The following is a 27,071-nucleotide window of genomic DNA, read 5'->3' as shown; positions in this document are numbered from 1 at the left end:
TTTCTTTAATAGCTAATGATATTGAACACCTTTCCATGTGCCATCTGTACATCTTCTTCAGTGAAATGTCTGCTCATATCTTTTGCCCATTTTCTAATTGGAGTTTTTCCCTGTTAAGTGTTAAGAGTTCTTTATGTATTTTAGATACTAGTCCTTTGTCAGATATGTGCCTTGTAAATATTTTCTCCCAATTGTAGTTTCTCTTTTCATCCTCTTCACAGGGTCTTCCACAGAAAAAAAGTTTTAATTTTGATGAGGTCAAATTTATCATTTTTTCCTTGTATGGATCATGCTGTTGGTGTGAAGTCAAAGAATTCCTTCCTAGCTCTATATCTCAAAGATTTTCTCCTGTTTTTTTTTTTTTCTAAAAGTTTTATAGTTTACATTGTACATAAGTCCATGATCCATTCTGAGTTAATAAAATATGTTTTAATCTCAGTGAAGATAAACTGTTTCCTCTTCCAGGGTGAAAAAGGCCCAGTGTAATCAACTTGCCCAAGAGGCTGACTAGTGTCCTTGATGAATGGTGCCACATGGGGTGGGGGATGCTGAGCATTAGTTTCTGTTCCTGGCAGGTGGGGGATGCTGAGCATTAGTTTCTGTTCCTGGCAGTAGCTGAACTTGAATTAGCCTTTGTGCTTGGGAGTTTGCACCAAAGTGGCCAATGACAGAGGGTATCTGACATCAACTGGCTGGAGTCATGAACCAGAGTCATTCTATCTGCTTGGCAGTTGTTCAGTGGCAGTTGCTTTCTGGTGGTCACTGGTATGTGGTAACAAGATCTTCATACTTCATGCCCACTTCCATAAGTCTATCCACATGCCTTCCCCCAGACCAACTTGCCCCTCATCTTCTAATCTTTCTCCTTCCCAGTCCCCTGACCAGTACAGCCAAGCCATTCACCACTGTCTTTGAGTCCTCTTATATTCCTTACCTTAGGCTGTTTCTCTTTGCTCAAAAGAAAATGACAGATAGATGAAAGCTCCGTCTACTGTGAAGATTCTGCCTCACCACTGTTTCACAGCTGCCCCTGGATGGGCTGTAATGCAGCACCAGTCCATTTGTGGCTTGATCCATCCATGAACCAAGCCTGGCTTTATCCTCCTCTGTCGGGTGATCATAAGGCCAATGTGGCCACAAGTGTGAACTGAGGGAGAGGTGGTGGTAGATGACACGGGTGTCTGGAAGGTACAGAGCCTTTCCAACCTGGCCTCAAAGTCAACACTGCATCACTACTGTATTCAATTGGTAGAGGCAATCATAAGCCTTCTGAGATTAACGGAGAAGGGAATCCGACTCTATCTCTTGATGTGGGAATAGCAAGGTCACACTGTAGGAAAGCATGTGGGAGGGGAGCTACTGAGTCATCTTTGGAAAATACAATCTGCCACAGCAAGGTTTCTCTACTCTGGCTGGTGGGAACCTGAACTGATTCCCAGCCCCGCGTGAGCTCTAGGAATTTTTCAGCTTACAGGTCCCCAGTAACTGTTCTTTCCCTGGCAGCTGTTCTTTGGCCTGGCCTTGTGAAGTGCCACCTTATGCATGTACAGACTGGTATTCAGACAAAGACTCAATTCCTTATATAAGCTCTTCTTCCATGTAGCTTCCTCCTTTTTGGCACTTATGTAGTAAATTTTAGCCAATGTGGCTTCCCCAAACTCTACTCTGTCTCCTCAACTCAGCAAGACCCTGGGCTCTGTTAGAGTTTTTCCTAAACAATCTGTAAAATTGCAATGGTGCCATATCGGTGGTGCCACAATCTGAAAACTGCCTCCACAACTGAGGGTTCACCTCATCTGCTTCCCTTCCCTTAGGGATCACAGCCCTGCACTGCCTCTCATCCAATGTCTGGAAATAGTTGTTTCCAGTTTTTCCATTGTTTATGGTGAGAAAGTCCTGTTCTTCATGGATGGAAGCAGAACCTGAATAAATCTTAAAGATAAACCCAACAGGATTTGATTATGAGTTGGATGTTGGTTGTGAGAAAAAAAAAAGATGTCAAGGATGACTTCAAGTTTCTGGCCTGAAACTGGAAGGGTGGCCTTGACGCCAGATCAGATTTAGGAGTGGAGGGAGGTAAAATTAAGGGTTTAGATTTTAAAATATTAAACTTGAGATGCCTATTAGACATTCAAGTGGGGATGCCAACTTCTCAGTTGGATATACGAGTCAGGTGTTCAAGCTGGAGGTCGGGCTAGAAATACAAAACTGGGAATTGTCCGTAGAGATGGTATTCAAAGCCATGAGTCTGAACGAGATCACTAAGGAAGTGAATGCAGATAGAAAAGAGAAGTCCAGGGCTGAGCCCTGGGGCACTCCAATATTAAATATTTCAAGAGACAAAGAGGAATCCTTGAGTTGTTTGTGCCAACTCCTTTCCCCTCATCCCCACAATTCTCTCACTCCCATGACGATGCCCCATCCCATCTGCTCAATCGGCTTACTCTTGCCGCTTTTCTGGCACTGACTTCTGCTGACCTGTTTTGTCCTGCGGCCATCCAAGTCCAGCCCTGACAGATCAGTTCCAGGGCTGCTCTGAGGTCTTGGAAACTGTTCTCAGAGTCCTCTGGAGTCATTTGCGATCCATCTGGCTCCATCAGGACTGACTCCTCTGCCAAAGTATAGGGTGGGAATAAGGCAAATGGTCCATTACTTTCAGAGTGAGCAGTGCCTTGGCCAGAATCCTTTATCATCTGTGGTGGTACCTCCCATGTTAACAGCTCAGAAGAACAGGGAAATAGTATATATCATTCTAGACCCAACTTATTTCTTCAGCCTAAGATTCCATTCCACATAGCAATGTATGGACAACCTTGGTAGCTGTCTTCTATGCTACTGACCTCAAAACACTAAGTCAGCAGTCCTCAACCTTTTTGGCACTGGGGACTGATGCTCCCATGAGACTCTAATGCCTGATGATCTGAGGTGGAGCTGAGGTGGTGATGCTAGCGCTGGAGAGTGGCTGCAAATACAGATGAAGTTTCACTCACTCACTTGCAGCTCACCTCCTGCTGTGGGGCCCGGTTCCTAACAGGCCACGAACTGGGACTAGTCAGAGGCCTGGGGGTTAGGGACTCCTGCCTACGTGTCTATTTTCCCAATATCCTCAATTTTCCCAAAGCAATTTATTAGTGAATGGACAGTAGTTATATTAGCATCATTCATCTAGTCACATGTGAAAAGTCTGTATAAGGATGTTTAACATAGGACTATTTATAAAAGTAAAAATATTAGAAATGGTCTACATCACCAACAATAGGAAACTGCGTAAATAAATTATGGCACTTCCATAATATGCACTCAGGGCAGATATAGGAAGATGTTTTTAATATACTGCTGATTTAAACATTTTAACAAAGCAGTACAGTACGTAGTGTTTAAAGCACTTTAGAATGAACAGACTTAAAGAGAACTCCATACCTTGAATTGTAACAATAGCTAGGTAGCAAAGGATGGACTAGCAAAGGAGACTGAGCAAGAGTGGTCAAAGATACAGAAATTACACAAGAAGAGTGTTGGGTCATAGAAAACAAAATTTTGTTTGTTTTTTAAAAAGAAGAGAAAATGATCAATCATTCAACAGAGTCAAATGCTGAAGAGACAAGATGAGGACCGAAAGATGATCACTGTATTAGCTATAGATATCACTGATGACTGCTGCAAGAGCTGTCTCAGTAGAGTAATGACAGCAAAACCCAGAATGGAGTGTGTTGAAGGGTAAATGGGAGGTGAGAAAGTGGAATTATTTTGAGGAATTAAGATTGTGTAAAGACAGAAACAAGGCCACAGATAGAGGATGAGTGTTCAAGGATTCTTTTTTTATTGAGAGATATGAGTTTGTTTAAATAACTATAACATGGATCCAAAAGACAGGAAGAGACTGGGTAATAAGGGTTAGTTAAGGTTTATAAAAAGGTGGGGGAGGATGGGATATAAAACACAAGTATTGTAGGCCTGGTTAAACTTGGATGGGAGACCACCGGTGATGTAGGCATTTAAGAAAAAAATCAAAACGCAAGTATTGGAATTGCTCACAAGAAAAACTCTTCAATTGTAGTGGGAAGCGAGAAGAAAGGGCGAAGGTGTAAATAGGTTTAAACATTCAGTAACACAAAGGAAGAACTCAGAGATGATGACTCGTATGGAGAGTGAGAGGGGAGTGAGAGCGTCAGAGGTCTCAGGAGCACAGGAGAGTGGAGAAGGCTGGACACAGCTGTTGAGAGGAGTGTGAGCTGATCAGAGAGATGTAAAAATACAACCACTGTTTGGTTCCATGTGGGGTTGGTGACCCTGAATTATAGTGGAAGTGGTGAGACTTCTTTAGTAGTATTTTGTTGCTTGGGTGCAGGCAAGAAGGAAGCAGATAGATCGGTCCACCTGAGGTTGAGATTTAGCCATACAGGAGAGGAGAAAATGTCTCCCACCTGCTTGCAGGACTGGGTGTGTGGGGATGAACCAGCTGCTGGGCTCTTCTGTGGAAGCGCAGCCAGAGGGAAATAGGAAGAGGGTGGTTCCTCTGTCCTCACTAAATGAGATGCCTTCCCTGCAGTTCACCTTCCAAACTTCCTGTCCCTGGGAGAGCTGGTCCTTTATTAGCCTGACAGATCCCCCATGTAGAACTCAGCCCCCCATGAGCTGTTTGCTGTTTCTGCAGGCTTGACAGGAACAATCCCATTCAGTCTTCAGAAAAGTCTTTTTATACGTGCTGCTTCTTGATCCATACTGTGCTTGTGAGTGCATGGGAGGCACAGGGCTTGACCCACTGGGGAAGGTCACTGTTAACATCCAGTGAGGACAAAACAGCCTTCTTTAATGCTCCAACTCACTCAATACTGCAGTGCCAACAATGCCTAAAAGAAGCAATGGGGCTTGTCTTTCCTCTGGCCCTTGGCTTCTGTGGAAAGCAAAACAGAATGGAGACACTTACTGTTCTCAGCTCTGGGTTTTTTACCCAAGGAGGAGCAACAGGGAAGCCAAGTTATAGTTTGTGCATGTGTGACATTCCTAACCCGGTGGCTGGGCCACAGTTGGCTCTGGGAAGCGAAGGGCTGGTGGAGGAGGAAGGAAGGAGTGATGACAGGTTCCAGCTCAGGCACAGGCCCCAGCTATGGCTTCTACTGCTTGGAGAAAAGAGAGAGGGTGAGCACAGAGGTGAGCCACTGATGGCTCTGCTGAAGTGTGAATATTGTTCCCCAAGCAGGCTGGCTTTGGAAACAGGCTGGCCTTGGGAAAAAAGCCACCCCTCACTCCCACCCCAACATACACACTCCAACTAGGGAAAGGCCAACCCCATGTTTCCTGTCTGTCTTTGCTCTCTCTGGGGAGGAGAAGACATTTAAATGATAAGCCTCTGGCCAGCTGACAAGAACTGAAACTCATCTCTGGGTCTTCATCTATGACCTGAGAGTTGAACAGGATGATTTATTTCTAAGGCTCTTTCAATTCTAGCTACTAATCTGATTGAACTGGAACGACATCAGATTTTAATTGTTTTATGGTCATTGTATCCGAAGGTCTTCACACATATTGGATGATAAACAGTCCTAGCACTGGTCACAGGGTTAGTGGGGAGAAGGTGGAGGAGAGAATCATTTAGGATGACTGCACCCTGAAGAAAGGGTTGAACCCCTATGGTTCTGATTCCACTTTTAAGGCCTAAGTTTCCTTTACTGCAAAACGAGACTCTGAAGCCTAGAAGACCTTTAAGATGCAGTTGATTTTCTGTGCCGAATGTCTCTGTCTTTAAGTAGTTAATAAGCTCTACCAGATAAATGTTTACTGAACTACTTGCTTGGCATATGTGAGTGCTGTAGTGGAACATGACCCCTATCCTTAAGGAGCTCACAATGTATTTTACAAAATAATAAGCTACATACATAGAAAAAATATATAGTATAACAATCAATATCATCCATGGCCAAATGAATAGTAAAACACCATGGGGTGGCTCTGAACATGCTGCAGGCTGGAGGAACCATGAATAGAGGAGGAGAGCTTGCTTCCCCCTTGGCCTCCTGCTACTTTATCTCCCAGGAACTGCTGAACTGAGCTCAGCAGTTCCGGCTTCACCACTTGCACACTCTGCAGAAGTTATTCAATTTCCCTAGGCTTCAGTTTTCTGATCTTTAAGATGGGGTTATTAAAAGTACCTCTTTCACACATTATCGTAAAGATTAAGTGAACTCCCAACAAACTCGGAGGGTGTAATATACTGAAGGCCATATATGACAAGCACAAGCTAATATCATACTCAATGGCAAACAGCTGAAAGCTTTTCCTTTAAAAGCATGTATAAGACAGATGCCCACTCTTGTCACTTTTACTTAACATAGTATTGGAAATAATAAGTGCGACTACATCAAACTAAACAGTTTTGCAGAGCAAAGGAAAGCAACAAAATGGGAATGGGAGAAAATACTTGCAAATCATATATCTGATAAGGAGTTAATATCCCAGATATGTAAAGAACTCATACAACTCAATAGCAAAAAACCCAAACAACCCAATTAAAAAATGGGCAGAGGAACTGAACAGACATTTTTCTAAAGAAGACATACCGATGGCTAACAGGTACGTGAAAAGGTGCCCACATAAAAAGGTGCTCAACATTCACTATCAGGGAAATACAAATCAAAACCACAATGATATATTGCCTCATACTGTTTGAATGGCTGTCATAAAAAAGAGATAACAAATGCTGGTGAGAATACAGAGAACAGGGAAACCCTTGTACACTGGTGGGAATGTAAATTGGTGCAGCCACTATGGAAAATATGGAGGTTCCTCAAAAAATTTAAAAAAATGGAACTACCGCATGGTCCAGCAATCCCACATCTAAAAGAAATGAAAACAGGCTCTAGAAGAGATACCTGCACTTCCATGTTCATTGCAGCATTATTCACAAGAGCTAAGATATGGAAACAACCTAAGTGTCTGTCAATGGATGCATGGAAAAGGAAGATGCGATATAGAGAAGGAAATATTATTCAGCCATGACAAAGAAGAAAATCCTGCCATTTGAAAAGACATGGGAGGACCTTGAGGGCATTATGCTAAGTGAAATAAGCCAGACAGAGAAAGACAAGTTACTGCATGATATCGCTTATATGTGAAATCTAAAAAAAAAGAAAAAGAAAAAAAGAAAAATCCAATTAATACTTACAGAAACAGAGAGTAGAAAAGTGGTTGCCAGGAGCTGAGGGGTAGGGAAATAAGGAGAGGTTGGTAAGAAGGTACAAAGTTTCAGCTAATTCAGATATTTAAGATCTGAGGATCTAATGTAAATTATGGTCACCACAGTTGATAACAGTGTGTTGTATAACTGAAATTTGCTAAGAGAGGAGAACTTATATGTTCTCACCAAATAAAATAAAAAATTCAAACATGAAGTGATGGATGTAATAGGGAGAATCTTTTCATAATGTATGTGTATATCAAATCACCATGATGTACAATTTAAATATCTTACATTTCATGTATCTTATAACTGAATAATGCTGAAATTCAAGAAAAAAATGTATAATTTAAATTATAACATGCTCTTAATGAGAAGGCATTCCTCTTTTTATCAATGAGAAAATTTTTAATTTGAAGGAACAACAAAAAGGAAGTCATGATCCAAACGAATGGAAAAGATTAGTGGGAGTATCCCTGTTAAGGTCTTTACACGGTATTCAATGACCATGTAACGTGCTCCATAATGATCCCTTTCCTACCCCGACCCCCAAAGAAGCCCAGCTGTGGGACTGTGACTCCAGATTAGGGCGGGCTCAGGATAGCTGGCCTGGTCTGATACGACCCTGGCTTAATGCAAGATCACCCAACTGAAAGTCTAAGTCTGTGTGTACACAGGACCTGCAGTGGCAGGAGTACAAGGACAGACCATTGCCTAAAGGTGATATCTGCTCTCCCAGGAAAAGGCTACAGGTGCAGGTGAGAAGGTCTGCATGCAAACGAAAGAATGTCATGGAGTGAGGACAAGAAGGAGCAAGATGGTGGGGTACAAAGGGCAGGGTCAGAACAGTGCCTGCAACTTGCTCCAGGCATGTAAAAGAGCTAGTTCCGCCTGCATTTAGTATGGGATTGTGTCTCCCTTGTTCAGTTTGGTTTAGTCCTCGTATTTACTTAAACGTTTAGAGTTGCTCTATTGCAGAGTCACATGGCCTCTCAAAACAAGTCTGGAATTGAACTGGCCATAGATGGTATAGTACCTTAAAACTGTCTCCCTCCTATTCAATTAATGACATGAAAAAATCTTGAAGCTATGGCCCATGGAATCCCTGAGAGTGGACAGCATCTGAATTGCTATCTGTGTGTGGTAAGAAAAATATGTGTCACAAAAGGGGACACTAGCGCTGAACTGTGTATGTGTTTGTTTTTGTTAATAACGTATTAAGAAAGGTTTGAGCCTTACTGTGAACAGTACCTAGAACAGTGCCTGGCACGTAGTGAACATTAGACATGACTTTTTGGATAAGACTAAATGAACAGATGTATGATAGACATTAAGTAAATGTTGGCTGCCTATCTTGGTTCATGTCATTGAAAAGGGAGAGACTATAATCATGTGCTTTCCTCCACAGATAAAGCTATATTTCTTATTTGCCACTAAAAGATCATTCACCTGGTATTTACGTGATATGACTTGGACTCTAGTGCTGGCCCTACTACCATCAGCCATGTGACCTCAAGTAAATGACTCATTTTCTTTTTTCCTTCTTTTTTAATCTATAAAAAGAGGTTGAACAGAGCACATGCTAAACTTCCTTCCATGTCTGAACTTTTGAGATTATTCTGTGGTTCTGAGATAAGAGCTCCTGTGTGCAAAGTCAACCCCACCACAGGGGGACCAAACCCACGGACCTTGTTCCATTAGCACCGTGCTGGAGCCAAACGGTCCGACAGCAGCTTGAGTCAGGCATCATGAAACAGATCTATGGAGCACCCGGCAGGCATCTGTGGGCTTCGTAGGGTTTATAAAACTTGTACCCTCTCCCCACACTTTTATGAGCAGCATTTTGTTTATAAATATCTTATGAATTTTTCCGGGGCATGTGTTCCTAGATTTCAAAGGTTCTCAAAAATGTGGATAACCCCCAAATGATTAAGAAACTCTTGAGTTTTTCAGAGGACAAGCACCCAACACTGTTGCATTTAATCTGATAAATGAGTAAATCCTGGATTTCACTGCAGAAATTTAATGAAATTCAGAACAAATGTCTGAGCATTTCTGTGCATGAGACAGTCATTCTGACTAAATGTGAGTCTGAAACCCTCTTGACTGACTGCAGGCCAGTAATCTTTGAGTTGGGTAGAATTCCAGCTAGGTAGGGTTATCACAGAGACATGTGTAAGAAAAGTTCCCCGGTGTAATGATAATCCCTACTTGATGTAATGATGTCCAAGACTGTCACAGAGAGACAGGTGGCAATGATGGAGAAGCGATGTAGCCATGAATGGTTTAGTTCTTAGGCTGACACAAACCACAGGCCGGCAAGTAGAGAGTGGGCCAAGTGAAAGAGGCAGAGACCCCACTGAGCTCTAATCACTACTGTGCTGTAGAGTTCTTATGATGATTCAGTGTAAACCACTCAACCCTGTTGGATCCCAATTCCTTAATTTCATAGGGTTTTTAATATGAGGAGAACTTGAATACCTATGAAGAAATCCTAGGGAATTGACAGGGTTTACTTTTTTAAAAAAGGGAGGAAGTATATAGGAAATCAAGATTTTAATGAAGATTCACCTAGAGTGAAGACTTGGGGGCCTTGAATATATCTCAGGGTGATTAGGAGTTTAAGGCAACTAGATCTACTGTCGAAGAGCCACAAGTATCCCCAAGACAGAGTCTTTGGACCTATCAGCTCAGCAGCAACTAACCCAAAGGCTTATTCCGAAGGTGCTCAACAGCTAGTTAGCTCAAGTTGCCAGAACCCTGTGCATGTGGGGTCACAGGTTTGACCTTTGTGTATATGCAACTGTTTCCACATCAGATGAGCCCTGGCCAGCAGTCACACATGTGCATCACTGGGGACATTCAGGGGACTGGCTCAGAGAGTGTAGGTGGATCTCTACCTCTGGAAACCAGCTCAAAGTACACTCTAGTTCAAACTACACTTATAATACCTCAGGTTTGGAGCAGAGTATTTGTACGTATTTGTACGTATGTCATGTCATAGTCATTTTGCAGTACTTTAAAAAAACACGTGCATAGGAAGACAGAGTCCACCTTAGAGAAGACAGAGTCCACCACTAAGATCCTTTAGGCTGAGGCACTAGTCTAGTGAACTGGCCAATTGGACTGACTGGCGATTCTCCTTCAGGAATTAAGTACTCAGAATTCTGTCTTTAGCGAAACTGCAGTGCTTCTTTCCCCTAGGGCCCATTTCTCCAGGCACCTCATCCAGAGCCTGCAAGACTGACTGGTCATCCAGGCTCCCAGTGAGCATGAAGTTGTGTGTCAGGCACACAGAACCAGAAGGCTGGGCCTTTGACGACAGCTCCCAAAATAAGGTGCCAAGCCCTACTTCTCACTTTCCCCTTGCGCCCTGCGAGATGCTGGCACTGCTTTTGGAGCCATTACTCAGCAGCCTGAATGTACAGAAATAGGCCAAGTGCACTGACGTGGGAAGCCGCGGCTCTCTCCTCCTGCAAGGTCCTGTCCTGGACTGGTGGGCCTAGGCAGGGCTGTGTGGGGACATGACCTGGCCTCCTCCAACTCTTGCTTCCCCTCAGGCAGTAACCTCATCACAGAGCAGGGCTTCACATAACTGTTTCTAGGCCTCTGAAGGTATCTCCTTGCCCCTGGGCTGTACAGCACCAGTTAACTGGTAAACACACTTTCTTACCTTCTCAATCTTTTCAACACATACTCTTTCCGCCTTCTTATCCTAAATGAAAACTTAAGTCTGCCCTGTTCTCCTGCCCTCTCCAGAGTAGACAGCTTTTCTACTTCCTCTGGTTTCCAAGGTCAGAACAGGCTGGCATTTCCCAAGCTTCTGCTGCTTCTCCAGGCCACAGCTCCCTCACCCTTCCTGGGTGCACCATTCCATCTTTCTGGCCACCTTGTCCATTAGATTGTTTACTGATCTCCAAAACTCTCTCAACCTCTCAAGGGCTTAACACCTGCCTCACGGTATTCCTGGCCACTTCATCCCTGCCACCTGTTTTTGATCCTTCTAATATCCTGGCTTCACCATCATGTTGAAAAATGACACATGTCCCTAAATTCTGCCCAACCTGTCACTCACTGTGACAAATATAACTTGGACATGGCATCAGAATGGTCCGTCATCTCAAATTGTCTAATCCTACTCTAATCACAACCTACTTAACTTCCTTCTACCTGTCGAGGTATTTCTTCCTTATCTGTTCACCTTCTCAGAATCTCTTGCTTCCTCCATATCAAGCCTGGACCCCTTGGCCTTCCATTTCTAGGGTGCTCATGGATCCCTCATTCTTTATTCTTTCCTGGGTCCTTCCTTGCTGACTTCCCACCTTGGGTGATCCCTAACTCAGCTTTCTTTGCTTCTGCTCCCAGATTGATGAGCTCTGGAAATTTACAAGCTTTCTGTGGTGTTTGAGCCCACAAGCCATTCCATTAAGACCATATGTGCCTGACTCTCTTCCTCACTACTTAGTCTTCAAGGAAGGAATGTGGGCACCCCAGAACAACTATAAAAGTTAAAACTTGGTACATGCCTGGCACTTGTCTATGCACTTTATACATGCTAACTCACTGAATCCTCTGATGACAATGAGGAAATTACTGTTATTAATTTTCTCATTTTTTGATAAGGAATGGAGTTCAGAGAGATTAATTAAATTGTATAAGGTCATAGAATTTTTAAGTGGCAGAGTCAAGGTTAAGGAATCTGGGTAAGACTTTATACTATGTCTCATGAGATGATCATACACTCTGTGGAAAGTCTGTTGACTTTCATCAGAGCCCCTGCTTATTTGTCAAATGCAGCAGACAATATTTATTTTTCATTTTGCTTGACTTTATTCCGTTTTACACCCTGAAACTGTCCTGGACCATCTCTTCCTACATCTCAGTCATGTCTGTCAGCTCTTCTTTCTCTACTCACACCCAAATGCTGGCTTCTCTCCACACTACTGGCTCTCAACATGTGGTTCCCAGACCAGCAACACCAGCATGGCCCAGGAACTTGCTAGAGATGCAGATTTCCAGGTCCCACCTCAGACCTCCTAAATCGAAACTTGGTGGGGAGAACCACCATGCTACACATTCTCCCTGGCCGATCTCTTCCATGAGCTCCCCTGTAACTGTTTTTTCATATCTAACACTTCTAAAACTTTCTACTTCAGACCTCTTTTCAGAGTTCCAAACCTATACATCTACTACTGATAGGGCATCTCCACCGGCTCTCTGTTAGGTGTCTACCAGGAAAAGAATCTCCTCTTATAATTCTATCATTTCTGTATCCCTTTTCCCCAAAATGATACTACCATTCACCTAGTTGCCAGTGCGAGGATCCTGGGACTCACTTGATTCCTCTCACGTTTACTCTCCTAAAAAACTTTTTTGCTGTTTCAAGACTATCTCTTGAATTGACAATATCCTCTCGTCTGCACTGCCATTACTTCAGGCCCATCCCCTTTACTGCTTAGATTACTACCGTCACCTTCTAACTGGGCCAACTGCCTGAAGTATGGTCCTTTTCAAATCTTCCCTCAATATTGCTACCAGAATCTTTGTTCTAAAATAAAAATTCTAATTGTGCTTGTCCTCTGCTTATTCATTCAGTAGCTGCCCAGTGCCTTCAAGATATAAAGTCCAAACTCAGCATGGTGATGCTGCAGGCCTCTGACCCCTGCTTGCCTCTGCCTCACTTCCTGCTGTCTTTTACTTGTTCTCTGCTCCAGCCCTAGGGGCAAATGTGTTACTTAAGAGTTTCTGACAGGATACTTTTTCTCACACCCTCAAACCGCTGTTCATTTTGCCACTTCCTCTGTGAGGAGTGTCCTTCCTTCACTTACCCATCTGTACAATTTCTCTTCTAGGGCTCAGCTGAGTCAACCACTGTATGAAGCCTTCCCTAGATGCTCAGGCTCAGTCTGATGTGCTCCCTACAGCCCCCACATCATGTCTTCATCAGAGCCCTTACCGTACTGTTACATTCTCTTGTTTGTCTGTCCTAGGAGTCTGGGAGTGGCTTGAGGACAGGCCTGTATGTTATCTTTGTTTACTGCAATCCTGACACACAGTAGGTGTTCAGCAAATAGCTAACAAGAGAAAGACTCCTTTCTCTTTTATTAAAAGGAATCTTCATTTACTGATTATTTCCTAACCACACTTATTTTTAAATTTCTAGCCATATTTCACCCCTATCATGCTATTGAAATAGCCCTTGAGTAGGACAGAGTTGAGCTAACTGCCCAGTAATTTGGCCTTATTTAAGCTCTCATCTTCATCAGCTTCTCTGCAGCAATGAACCATCTGCTTCTCAAAAAATTCTCTTCCCTGGGCTTCTGAGCTAAGACTTCTAAAATTCTCTTTTACTTTCTGGTCTGAACTTTACACTGGTTCCTTTTCCTCTTCATGCTTCTTCCAACTGCTATGCCAGGTATCTGGCACACACACGGGTGAGTGGGGGTGGTGGGATATGTGCAGTAATGTGCTGGTAAGCTGGCAATCTCGGGGGGTGGGGAGGGGAAAAGCCCTAATTTGTAGTTTTTGTCTATTCCATGGTGTAAATACTCTTACCGCAATGGATTTCAGGCTAACGACACTTCAACAACCAGCTCACAAAATTCCTGAATATTTAATAACACACTCTCATGAGTATATCCAGCTCTAGCACACCACTGGGCATGCATAAATGAATAAGACCAGTTTGACATCTAGGAGGGCATAATCTAGTTCTAAGACAAATGTGATAAGCACTACTGTAGTGTTTAAACAACGTACTATGGGGTTGAGTGGAAGAAAGGCTTAATTAGGAAAATCTGTGAATAGTTCCTACAGGCAGGGAGAAGGGTTTGAACTAGACCTTTAAAAACGAGGACTTTATAGGCAGGCATAAGAGGTAAAAACCATGCCAGGCAAAGGAAGCACTTGAACAGAGGCAGGATAGCACAGTACTTAGGGGAATGGCTAATTGATCAGCAGGACTGGACTGCAAAGAATGTGGGATACCAGAATGGATTCTGTAGCTAACTAGTTTTGTGACATTGGTCAAAACGGGTTGATCTCCCCAGTCCAGTTTCTTCATCTTTAAAATAAGTATTTGATTTCTATGGCCCATTTCTGCCTTGATTTTATAACTGACCTTGGGAAAAGAAAGAAAATACAAGACTGGGGAAGAAGGAGAAAGGAAGAAATGTATATACTGTGGAGCTTTTGGGCAGCTAAATGCTGCAGTGTTGACAGGGCTGCAGGACCCTCCGTCTATTAGTCCTCTCTGCTACCTGCGAACTTCTGGCTCAATACCAGTTATGAAAATTCCAACCCCATGCTTTAGCTATCACATAAGGTTTGCTGAAGGCTTACTTCTTTTTAAACTAAATGAATATTTTATGTAGGGGCAACTTAGTTCACCCTTCTGCTTTGAGGGAACAGAGGATTCTCTTTTTGCCTTACAAAGTATCAAGAAGGTCCCACAGGCTCCCGTAGTAACTTATTCTCTTTGATTAACAGTTATATGATTGAGTCTATCTAGAACTCCCCTAGTATCACCTCTTGCTTATCTTCTCTAGAGATCTGATCTTCATTCCTTTTAAAAAACCTTTAAAAACAGTGAATCATAAGACATACACAGAAAAGCGTGCAAAATACAAATGCAAGAAATATTTATAGAGCAAATGCCCTTGCAATCACAACCAGATAGAGACAGAACTTTGCCACAGTCTGGTCCTCCATCTGCTACTTCTCAAGCACTACCCTCTAGAGGGAACCATTGGTTTGACTGCCATTCTTTGTTTTGCCTTTTACTACCCATGTATGTATCCCTTAATACTAGTTCAACATTACCTGCTTTTTGTTAACACTTGATATGAACAAAATCATACTGTATGCATTCATTTCTTGCTTCTTTTGCTCAAAATTCTAACATTCATTCACACTGTCATGTGTAGCTAGTTTATTCATTTCATGGTTATATAGTGCGGAGTATACCAGTTTATCCATTCTACTGTGGATGTATATTTGGGTTGTTTCCAGCCTTTGGCTAGTGTAAACGATGCTATGAACATCCTTATACATGTGCCCAGTGCATGTGTGCTTCCCTAAGGTACAGGGGTGAAATAGCTGGATTGCTGGGTCTATGTTTTCAACTTCAACCTTCATTCTCTCCTTTGTATTTATGGGCAAGCTTTTCTCCATTTTTTCTTTTCTAAAGAATTTTGACTTCTGTGTCTTTGTCCTTGTTTTTCTAACTTTCGATCATGTTTGTCAGTCTTCTCGTGTTCCTGTAACACGTCACCAGTACTGATTCTAGACGTGTATATCACCTTCCTCCTGCAGTTAAGATGGCTTCGTCTTCCAAAGAGTAATTTTGTTTATAACTCGAGTAGGAAATGTATTTGGAACACTTTGAAGAGTTCTTCTCTTTCAAATGTGCACAAAATGGAAAGCACAGTTGATTAACAGAGAGCCAGGGACAAGGTTCTTGCTGCAAGGCATTATCGTGTAGGACTCACAACTGTGGGCTCTTGAGTGAGACCACCATATCCACAAGCTGCTACTTGTTGGCTATTTGTCCATGGGCAAGTTACTTCTTTTGTGCTTTAGTTTCCTTATCTGTTAAAATGTAATTAACAATTATATCCATTTACAGGGTTATTGTATTACATGAAATAATCTCTAAATTTGACCAAAAGAATTTTATAAACTTGGTTTTCAGGCAGGGAGTAGAAAAAAGACAGGCATTCAAAATGCCTTCAGGTTGTATAGTAAAGGTACAGTTTGTATCAAGTTTTTATAGTGAGCCTAAATACTCTGTCCACCTTTTCTGGTGGGGTGACCGGCTAGGGTAGGTAGGTGAGATGCTGCCTGGGGCCACAAAACAGAGTGAAGTGAAATGGCCCATTTGGGAATCAAATCCACAACCCTGGCTTCATGCACTATTCAACTGGCCAAAATGACATGTAAAAGGAAAAAGTGAATGAGATTAGAAATGTTGTTAAAGTAAACAGGAAGGCAAGAGAACACCACAGGATAACGCAAATTAATACGCTGCTCTACATGGCATCCTCTCTTTGTGAAATTTATTGTGCATGAGCGTTAGCCGGAACAGAAATCATTCCTAATAATCAAGTAACCACTCTAATTTTCCTTATCCTGCAGGCACTCCATGTATAATTCCAGACTTTCTCACTTATATTTCTTGGTTTTAAGAGATAGTTTTCCAAAGCCAGATACTTAATTACATGTGCAACACTTCAAGGCCAATACCTTATTACCTAATTAGGGGGCAGAGAAATGTTTATCATAACAATCCTCTTCCTACCGCCGCTCTGAAGTTATTAATGTTTATTTCAACTCGTCTGCTGTCAACTCCTTCGTGAAGACATTGATTTTGGACTCTGAATCTCTTACTCCCACATAAAGCTCCCTAAAGCCAATAAAGCTTTTGAAGAGGGTGCATTTGCAATTTGACTTTAACAGTTAGGCTTAATGTTGACCCATTACAGAAGCAATAATGTCCATTAAATTTTAATTTTTTTAGTTCCTGTACTATTATGATTATCGAATTAGAGGTTATGACAATATTTGCTAACTACATGTCAATACTGCGAGGCCGATGGTTTATTTAGTTTGTTGTTTCAGTAATATATATTACCTGGTAATATATTGATGGAGGGAACATTATTTACTTATGTAATTACTTTAAGACTTTGACTTTAAAAGTAAAGCTATTAATAGAAAAAAAGAAATAGCCCTTAACATTTTCACTTGCATTGATAACTTTGGCACAAACCCGAAGGGGATCCACCATGCTGGGACTGTTTGTGGAGTGAAGATGCCAGTTAATAAGAGAATGTCGCATTCTGTAAGTTCCTGTAAACTGGAAACCAGAGTCTTGAACAGCAGCAGTGGTAGCATAATTTGGTGCTCAGATGCCAACTGAAAACCCTGATGCAGGGTTTGTACACCTTCATGGCTGGTATTTTGGCATTAATGTGACAATGGCAACAAGTATTATTGGCATCAAACAGAAGCTCAGGGAAGAATCTCATTAAGAGAGATAAAAGACTCTAGAGTCTACAATAATACTCTTCAACCAAATATCTGACTCTTATATCCCACAAAATCAGCTACCGATAGAGCAACATCGCCTGTTTTGAGCTTCACCTCTTTGATTTTATTTGCCTAGACTGGCCAGGGAACACAATAGCCTAACAACTGATCAAGAATTGGCTCAAAAGGCCCGTCAGCTGCAGCTTCCTTCCTAAAAGTGAATACATCAGACAATGCAGCAGAGCTGGAGGCAGCAGTCAGGAAATGGGAGGGTAGGCTTTGTGTGAGCAAGGGCTTTAGCTTGCTTAAGAGTCTAGGATACAGACTTGCAAATTACAGCCTCTTTAAACAGTGGCCGAGGCCACATATGAAATAACTGCTTTAATTTTCACGTGTACCTGATGGGAAAGAATCATGAATCTCAAACACTTGAGGAACTGAAGTTTTTTTCCAAGAGGCTTACTTACTTGTTCCTTTCGAAAACTGCTATGACTAGGAGGCCCAAGCAATATAACTTTGAGGACCACAGCTCTAGTAGACAAGAATGAGTTAGGAAAACTGAAATATTACTTAAACCTTTATGTCCATTTATCAAATATAGTAATAACCTCTGCCTTCTCTATCTTATGAGAATAATTCTAACGGTAATTGTTCAAGAAATGTTAGCTCTCGTGTGCTAGGCACTGTCCTAAGGGCTGTACGTGTAATAACCAATCCCATTTTACAGACAAGAAACCTAATTCCCAAGGTCACACAGCTAGGTCTTAGATTCAAATCTAGCCAGTTTGGCTTTAAACATTATATTTTTAACGATTATTTATAATGTTGTAAAGAATATTATAAAAAGATGCAAAAGAAAAGCATTTTACTTTGAAACGTTAAAGGTGTTCTAAGCAGCAGTTGAATGACATTCTAGAGAGAAAAGTCTGCATTTAGATAGCACTTGCTACATAATAGTTGTTCACAAACAACTTCCCTCAAAGGACTTGAAAATTTGATCTTTCCCTGTTTCTCTCAAATGCTGACTCTAGACGACCGAAGTGCCCTACATAAAGTGACTCCTGTGACAAGTGAAAATAAAAGGAAGAACTCTGAAGACCAGGTGCCTCACACAGGGCTTGGCTTCCAGGTGATGAATAAATAAGCACTGGCTGAATTGGAACACCTTCCAACCAAAGGCATTTTGAAATGTGCTATTCACATTCCACAAAATGGCTTGAATATAAATTATTCAGAATGTCATAACAGGAAGGAGCATGTGGCAAGTTAAGGAAATTAAAGAGAAATGGGGTATAATGAAATATTAAACCTTTGAAATTCAAAATAAAGAAACTGGTTATATAATATCTCTCATCTGTGTGTTGTACATACTTGCTGTAGGCATATTATTCTGAACAAGCTTCTTAATATGCTCAGGTGATTTTTTTTTTTTTAAAGTCTAACTTTATCTTATATCATTCCTTAACAACCCCTACACTCTAGCAGAAATAGAAGTTTGGGTTTTTTTTAAACCACTTTAGACAACGAAATGGATCCCTTATAATAAGTTGGGCTTGTATTCCTGGCATCAGATCTAATGAAGCATTAGACCATATCATGTGCAACAAAATGATGTGTTTGGCCTGCCTTTAATTTCCGACCAATATCTAAGAACCTAATGTATAAAGCAGGTTTTTCCATAATTCGTGAGAATTTAATGAGTAATTGGCTAATCTGAGATCTGGCATGATCCAAAATGAGGCCAGGCAAAGAATCTCCCATGAAGACCTGTATGAGAAGCAATGAGATTTGACAAGTGAAAGCTCAACTGGGCCTACATCTAGCCCATTATAAAACTGTAAAGCAGAAACCACCTATACTTAATTGCCCTAAAGAGAATAGTAATTCAGTTTCTCTAGTGCAGTCACCACTAAGTATTCGTGGGAGATTGATTCCAGGAGTCCCCTCAAATACCAAATTCTGCGGATGCTCAAATCCCTTATATAAAATGGAGTGGCATTTGCATATAAACTATGTATATCCTGCTGTATACTTTATATCATCTCTAGATTACTTATAATACCAAATATAATGAAATGCTATATAAATAGTTGTTAGACTGTATTGTTTAGGGAATAATGACAAGAAAAAGTCTGTATGTGTTCCATATAAATGCAACCGCTGTAGGCCTAACTACATAGTACATATTCCTAACAACATTTTCAATCAGAGGTTGGTTGAACCCACAGATGCGGAACCCACAGATACGGAGGGTTGACTGTATGACACTCTGACTCACTCAGTTTCCCTTCTGACGCACGTCAGTAAAATGTGGCAAACACTACCTAGTTGTGGAACCGATTCCTGTTGTGAGACTACTTGGTCTTTGCTTTAAGAGCAGTGTGAAAGGAAGTCCGAACTGTCTTGGGACTAGGAAAGTAGAAAAACAGACCTAAGAACAGCAGTGTGTTTGCTATGATAGCTTCTCAAAAAGCAAATGTTGAACTGATGAGTGACCTATGAGAGATCACGGCCATAGGCTAATTTCAAACTGGGGGTTAAGGCAACACACACACACTTAAAAAGTTATCTCCAGGTATCCATATTACATAGTGGAGGTTTTAAAAAAGGCTCCTATACAGGGTGTTGCAAAGTTCTTAGTGAAGTTTTAAGTTATTAGGGCTGGGATGGGGGTGGTGGGCTGAACCCACCCTCTGCCAGTCCAACAGGATTAGCTACACATGGTTTTGACTTATCATCAGTTAAATGTGCAGCCAAGATTAAAAGAGGCATTTTAAAGGATTAGTCAACCCTCAAAAAAGTAAATTAAGGGCCTGTGTTGAAATAGCCAAAAGGAAACTAATTCAGCATGGTAGCAACAGTGCTTGGAGTGTATTCAAATGGAAAAGCTTGGGCTGGAAATACTTGTTTAGAAAAAGAACTACATCACTCCACCCTCCTTCATCAAGTAATCCAAGCCATCTTAAATGCTAAAGGTCTGACCAAGCAAGATGTATTTTATTAAAACCTCTTTCAGCTTGAACTAGATCATATCCTTGGGAATAAACAAATTTTATTCAATGAACAAGTAGAAGGGATTCTTGATTACTACTATAGTTCTTTTGTGTAGACTGCTTCTAGGTTAATGCAAAAAGCTCAGAAAAGGACATCAGATAAGGCAAAAGGCTTTATTATTCAGGATCAGCTCAAAGTCTGACACTGACACAAACAGGGATAATTATTATCTCATTACATTTGACCTTTGGCACCCATTTGAAGTACTAGTTTTCCAAGTGGGACACGTTACACCCAATAGATTCTCAGCAGCTTCTAACAGCCACATTTACCTCAGTTTCACTGAGTAGAGGTATCAGGAGATGTGCAAGGATACAAAGAACAAAATCATCTATTTTAGTTATCTTTTTCATTTTCAAGGATTCTTTTCTCCACTGGCTTTCAAATCGAGAGAGAGAGAGCATTATTGGCAGGTATCCGTCATGAATAACACCTTCCCACAGCTAACACTCAAATATCAAACACCAAATATACGTAGAGTTCCTAAATATTCAGTTAATGCTATGGTGTGCTTTGTTTTGAAACAGCAATTCTATGGCTTCTCTTAATTTTTCTCCTTGGATAAAACCAGGAGAACCCATGCTTAATTGACCTTCGCAGTCCTGGTTGTTACAAGCGTAATTTATAAGAATCAAAAGAATTAAAAGAGATATCATTATGACTAGATTTTAAAATTACAACAAAAATATGCATAAAGTCTACACAGTCCTTAAGGATATGGATAAAACAAATCCAGTTTCATGACTGGAAGGGGATTCCTTTCCAAGGACATGGTACATAGGAAATACATGTAACTATGAGGTTACAATGAGAGAAAATATAAAACAACAGTTCATCTCAAGATGACTGATACGTAACTGTTGATTAAGGGATGTTTAAGATATTTTGCCCATTATAACTTATATAGTCTATACACTCTACATTAAATGTCTAGAGAAAATTCCATGACTTTTTGACTCTGGGCTGTACTAGAAAGTCATTGCTTTTTATGTATATGAAGAAAATCCAAAAAAGCAAGTTAAAGCCAAGATTTATTTTTTAGGTTCTGGATTTTCAGTTCAGATATATCATCTTTTATAAGATATCAATAAGAAATTATTACTACTTCTTAAAATCTGATGACTTATTTTACAGCCCCTGGAGAACTGAGGACTCAATTCAAATCCATGCTTCAGTGTATGACTCAGTTTATAAAAATCTTCCTCTTCTAAATTGCAAAAAAAAAAAAAAAAAAAAAAAAAATCATAACCCCTTACAGAACCTAATATTGAGTTAGTAAAAGAATAGATTGCTTAGCAAAAATATGGGGACCTTAAATCTCATGTGGGAGATATATTTGGGGGAAAAAAAATTAAAGGTTTCTAGTGTTGTTCTACTTTCTCTAAATAGTTAACTGCTTTTAAAATAAAGATAATTTTAACTTAAGAGTGTATCACCAAGTCATACACTGAATCAATATAAATGTACTTATCTGAACATCGCATTTTTACACGTACTTAAAAACTCCTCAAAGAAGTATAGTGAAAAGGTTATATATTTTAAAATGAAATTAAATGTCTGAGGCAGTACAGATCCAAGGGTCTTTAGCAGAAGGTTTCTTGGCCTTCACAGACAGGCCTCCTGCTGTGGTCAGCAGATACTTTACACTGTGTATAGAAAGTATCAGAGTAATAAGAGACAAGTCTTGTTTTTTGCCTCTGTGAGCTAGGATGTCATTATTGTACAAAAGATGCATCATTTGAAAAGTGAAGACTACTTATTCAAAATGTTAGAGTGACAAATTTAAGAAATTTAAACACAGCATTCATCCTGAGGAAGCTGCGTATCCACTATGGTGGTAGAATCAGACTTGGTAAATTTCAGAGTTGAAAGATTGTCTCTAAAAATGAAAATTAGAGTTACTAAGTCACTCTGTTGTATTTTTATCTTGTTTTAATGGACCAAAGTTCAGTTAACTTACTCAGATTAGGATCTATAATTCTGTTGACTGTTCAGGACTACAGTAGTCATCTTGGGACTTTCTATGGAAGTATGTACAAATTTTCCTCATGGAGCTGGGAGTAATAGTGACCTAGAAGAAGAAAAGTTTAGATTTTAGAGAGTTTTCTAAGATAAAGTTCAGCAATTTACCCCAGTAAGTTGTCACTAAAGGGTATTTTGTTAGGATACCTAGAAATTTGATTATTTCGTTAGCCAGCTTTCAGTCTCAAATACTTTGATGACGATGCCTCTTTTGGCTGATTTGTACTGAATACAGTAAAGATTTAATAGACAGTATGCAAGGAAGGAAGGCAGGGACTTCTCTTGTGAACAGAAAACAATTACCAGTCCAGTTAAACATATTAGGAACCAAAGAGGTTAAAATTACCATTCTCTTTGAAAAAATGAGTAAATTACCCTCCTAAATCCATATACTATTCAAATGACAGCTTTCTACATTATCACCATGTACATAAAAAAATATTTTAAAGACACTTAAGCTTCAAAAATTGAAATTATGAAACCAGTGTTAAAAAAAGACAAGCCTAAAATGGAGTCACGTGTGCTAAGCCGCACTTCAAAACACCAAGACTAGCAATACATAACCTGATTGTAGTTTCAGCCTCTACCAGAAAAGTAACATTTAACCAGTCTGTGACTTCCACTTTCTAGGTATCCAATATAGATACCAATTTCTAGGTATCCAGATCAACACTAGTGAGGTAATCTGCTTGACAGACCCTCTTTCGGAAGGTGACCTTCCCTGTAAGGATCCATTCTTTTAACTTTCTTTTCCCTTCCCCTTTTCTGTCTTTAGAAGCCTTTCATTTGGTATAGCTCCTCAGAGTTCCTTTCTATTTGCTTGCTAAATGGGATGCTGCCTGATTCATGAATTGTTGAATAAAGCCAATTAGATCTTCAGATTTACTCAGTAGAATTTTGTTATTTAACACTAAAAATGTCTTGGACCAGCATACTATTTTTTAAAGCCTGTAAGGTTTACTCATTAGTGAAGAAATTTTTCATTAAATTGTGGTTAGGAAAAAAGAGCAGATACAGTGATAATTTTGAGAGATGAAAAGACTCTTTAGAGCTTTGAAAAAAAATGTTCTGTAGCTAAGTCTTGGTTGGAGTGTGTTTGAAGTAATCTTTAAAATGTTTATTTTTTCTAAAAATATGGGATAGGCTCTATGATAGTAGGTGAGTGATAGGAACATTTATTAAACTAAAACTGACCTAAGGTTATCTAGCTTTTGCCCTTTAAAATGGCAGATGTTGATGATCATGACTCCTGGATTGGATTTTAATCATTCCACCATCTTCTTAACATATAGCAAGAGATACTAGGAACTACAGCAGAACCTTCCCTAACCCACCTCCCCTGATTAGTAGAAGCATTCTATTTATTCTTTTTGACTGGTGTCCATAGCTCACCCAATGCTACTTCTGCTTCTACCATTATGAGTCACTTGCTTTTCAAGATTCATAAACCTATTTCTGCCAGCAATACCTGTTTTTAAAATGATCGAATTTAAATATTATACTACCAACCAAATGAGTCCTAAAACGATAAAACTAAGCTTAATGTTTTAAAAAAGTGTAGATACAGGTGATTTGCCAAAAATACTGGTGTGAGCAAGATGATTGTTAAAGATTGGGGATAATCATTAAAATCTAGGATTCTGCATTTAAATTGCTTTTTAAGTATCTAAGTTTCACTTTAAATAATCATAAACTATAATTACAAACTGGAAATCTACTTATAGATGCTGGCAACTTGCCCATGAATGACAGCTTTTCTGTAAAAAGGGAGGGAATCTATAAAAAGTGGTTGCCAGAAGCCAGGAGATGGGGAGATAAGAAAAGGGTGGGAGGAGAGGGAATAATGTCAAAGGATGGAGAGAGAAGATATTTTTGAATTGATCTCCTGGAAGATGAGGAGGCTTTGAGAAATCAGCAACTGAGGGCTGAAGAGTATGGACCTTGACAGAAGTGATTTTAATGGGAGTAAATAGGGTTGCCAGATAAAATACAGCACACACTTGGTTACATTTGAATTTCAAACAAACACAAATAACTTTTTAGTACAAAATTTTTTTAGTATAAATATGTCCCATGCAGTATTTGTCCTGCATTTTTATGTGCTAAACCTGGCAACCCCAGGAATAAATAGATTTACTCAAGAATAAAAAAAGCATTTTGACTTCTGAGAAGGTATCTGTACTTGTCCCCTTCAAGGTAGGAAATGCATCTTCCCACGACTGCTGACTTACCGGGCCGGGAGAAGTCTTTCCACTCTGTCTCCTGGAATTGGGGGTCTGGGATGAGGGGCTTCGTGGAGATGAATTCTCAGCCTTCCGTTTGGCTGCCATGGCCAATAACCAGTTTTTATTCTCTGGGGAGCTATTCTCTTTGCCTACCACTTCAGACCCTTCTCCACAAGATCCCAAAGGAAGAGCTAGTGTTCCACAGCCTTCTGAAGCATAAGGACTGGCAGGAGAAGGAGGCTCTGAGACACTCATACTGGCTCCCTCAATCTTGCTTGGTTTGGTAGGACCTAAAGAGTCCTTACCAAGGTCTTCCTGGTTACCGGTCAGGCAGCACAGATCCAAATGAAGCTTTTCAACTGGGTCATCAAGCTCAGTCACACAGTTGCAACTCTTCACACACTTTTGTTTCACATTCTCCAGACAACTTGAGTCTAGCCTCCTCTTTACTCTGTTTCTAGACTCAGAGCAAGCCACTGCTTGGGATGCTTTCAGGCTCACAGGAATAAGGGCTTTTCTTGGAGATGTGATCTTGGTCTCAGATGCAGGTGGAGTGATGGGTGGTGATGAGGAAGGTGTTTGGGTCATCCAGTTTCTAATGGACATCTTGAAAGATGAGGGTGGCTTGGGAGATACAGAGGAGACCGAGCCTCTTCTGCTGATGGGAGATCGGGCCTTGGCAGGAGGGGTTTTAATAGAGAACGTGGGAGTATTTGAAGGAAGAGGGAGGTCTCCAGCACAGCTTGGAGCACAAGCCGCTGAGGAAGGGGAGGAAATAGATGGACTGCTCTTTACTCTGGGGGCTTTGGCAGGAGTACTCTGGCTACTTGTTACTGTTACTGGAAAAGAAACAAAACAAAACAAAACAAAAAAATCAGAAGTGAAAGCCAAAGAAAATCCCCAAATTGGCATCAAGGAAAATTATAGCTAACTTAATCATCCAGGTATTGCTTTCCCAGTGAATAGAATGCATAAATCATTTGATTCACCACTGAGCATTTTCCTTCCTCTTTTCTAACTGCCAGCCTCCCAACCACTTCATTGTAAGACATATACTTGTAAAAACCTAGAAAACACAGAAAAGTGAAAAGAACAAAAATTCTTATAAATTTCATGCTTCTTCCCCCTCTGGCCCCACCACAGATAACACTATATTTTCTCACTTTCCTTATGAACTTTCTAGAGTAGTGTTCTGTCTTCAAATTAACAAAGGAAAGGCATTTATTTATTTCTCAGTCATGGTCTTTGAATTACAGCTCTGATATTTAATTCAGTTTAATTATTCAATTGCATTTATATGCAACTGAATTTAGGATGGGCTGACATAAAAATACAATCTCTCTTTTAGTTAGAATAAAGATTTACAAGTACTAATTTCAGTACAAGTACAAATTTCAGGCAGTTACCCTGTACATTTTTCACTACTCAGTCTTCTCTTGAGATGGAGAAAGTCTACAAATTGACTTTTGCCTAAACTTTTCTTATCAACCATATGTTTAGTAATGGCCAAAATGATACTGCTCCTTCAATAAACATCAATACCAGAAAACCCCATTTTGTTTTAATGTACTATGGAAAGGGGAGTGACAGGCACCTGTCCTTGGATGGGATAGTCCTCACATTCATGTTCTAGAGCTTGAGTGTAGTTATTACTTCAAAGGGAAAGGAACTTTTCATTTGCTTCACTCCTCAGTACAGGTCAACAGCCACTGCATAGCTGCTACAGTCATTAGTGCCATTAAAGTGGGCTGAAGTGTACATTTAGGGTGGAAAGTCCTAAAACAGCATGAGTCTCTATAAGGTGCTGATTCAAAGGGGAGAAGGAAAAGCTGGGCCAGGAATAAAGCAGATATATATGTTTCTGATATCTGAGAGGCAGACATCTGAAGTATTTACTAAAGACCAGTGGGAACTGTGATGTGGTGGAAAGTTGGGGTATCCTTCCTTCAAGATGTTATAATGAAGGAAGGAAAAGACCATGGGGGTCAAAGGGAAGATTTTGTTAACTTTGAAGGTTAACAAAACTCTGGGTCAAATTTAAATCTTTTTCTTTTTAACAGTAATTAGATTATAAAAGTAATAAAAGTTCATGGCAAAAAATTCAGTTACAACAGAGGGAAATATGGTAAAAAGCAAAAAGTACTCTTTCAACCTTCTCATTTCACTCATGTGCATGCCACAATTTTCTATGTGCCTATTAGCACACACTAAGGTATATGTAGTATATCATACCTGAAAAAATCACAACAGTTATACACAAATACAAATTCTGCAATTTGCTCTTTTCTCTGGACAGTGAATCTTTTTCTCTTGACATCTCTTTATGTATAAGTACACTTAGATGCACTATATTCTTTTTAACAGCTGGATAGTATGTCACCATACCGGCCTACAGACTCAAACACGACACGACATTAGTACTTCATCTGTTGAAGTGCATCACCCCCTATTAACCCTAAGTACTGCATAAGATGTGATGACAGCAGCATAGACTGGGTTAATGCCCTCAAGCCTTCCTGAAAGTCAGTTCCTCTGAGAAATTATAGAAAGATTACTAAGAATCAGTC

At 40.3% G+C, this 27,071-nt stretch overlaps 1 protein-coding gene across 8 annotated transcripts in view; it reads right to left on the bottom strand.

The window, feature by feature from the left end:
• Positions 1-351: 351 nt before the first annotated feature.
• DTL (denticleless E3 ubiquitin protein ligase homolog) overlaps positions 352-27,071 on the bottom strand; it is a 64,137-nt gene continuing 37,417 nt past the window's right edge. The window contains exons 14-17 of one of the 8 annotated variants that reach the window (XM_023533205.1): positions 24,511-25,343; positions 22,218-22,328; positions 7,163-7,195; positions 3,314-5,117 (exon numbers count right to left, since the gene is read on the bottom strand). In XM_023533205.1, the coding sequence (XP_023388973.1) occupies positions 22,230-22,328; positions 24,511-25,343 (932 nt within the window). In that variant the 3' untranslated portion in view covers positions 3,314-5,117; positions 7,163-7,195; positions 22,218-22,229. Of the gene's footprint in view, positions 2,612-3,313; positions 5,121-7,162; positions 7,196-15,087; positions 15,764-20,351; positions 22,329-24,510; positions 25,344-27,071 lie in introns of those variants that run through there. The other 7 variants (XM_023533206.1, XM_023533203.1, XM_023533204.1 and 4 more) reach the window with 7 other exon arrangements.

This window comes from Pteropus vampyrus, unplaced genomic scaffold (assembly GCF_000151845.1).
Source record: "Pteropus vampyrus isolate Shadow unplaced genomic scaffold, Pvam_2.0 Scaffold98, whole genome shotgun sequence".
NCBI lineage: Eukaryota > Metazoa > Chordata > Mammalia > Chiroptera > Pteropodidae > Pteropus > Pteropus vampyrus.
This window is presented reverse-complemented; position numbering and strand designations above follow the sequence as displayed.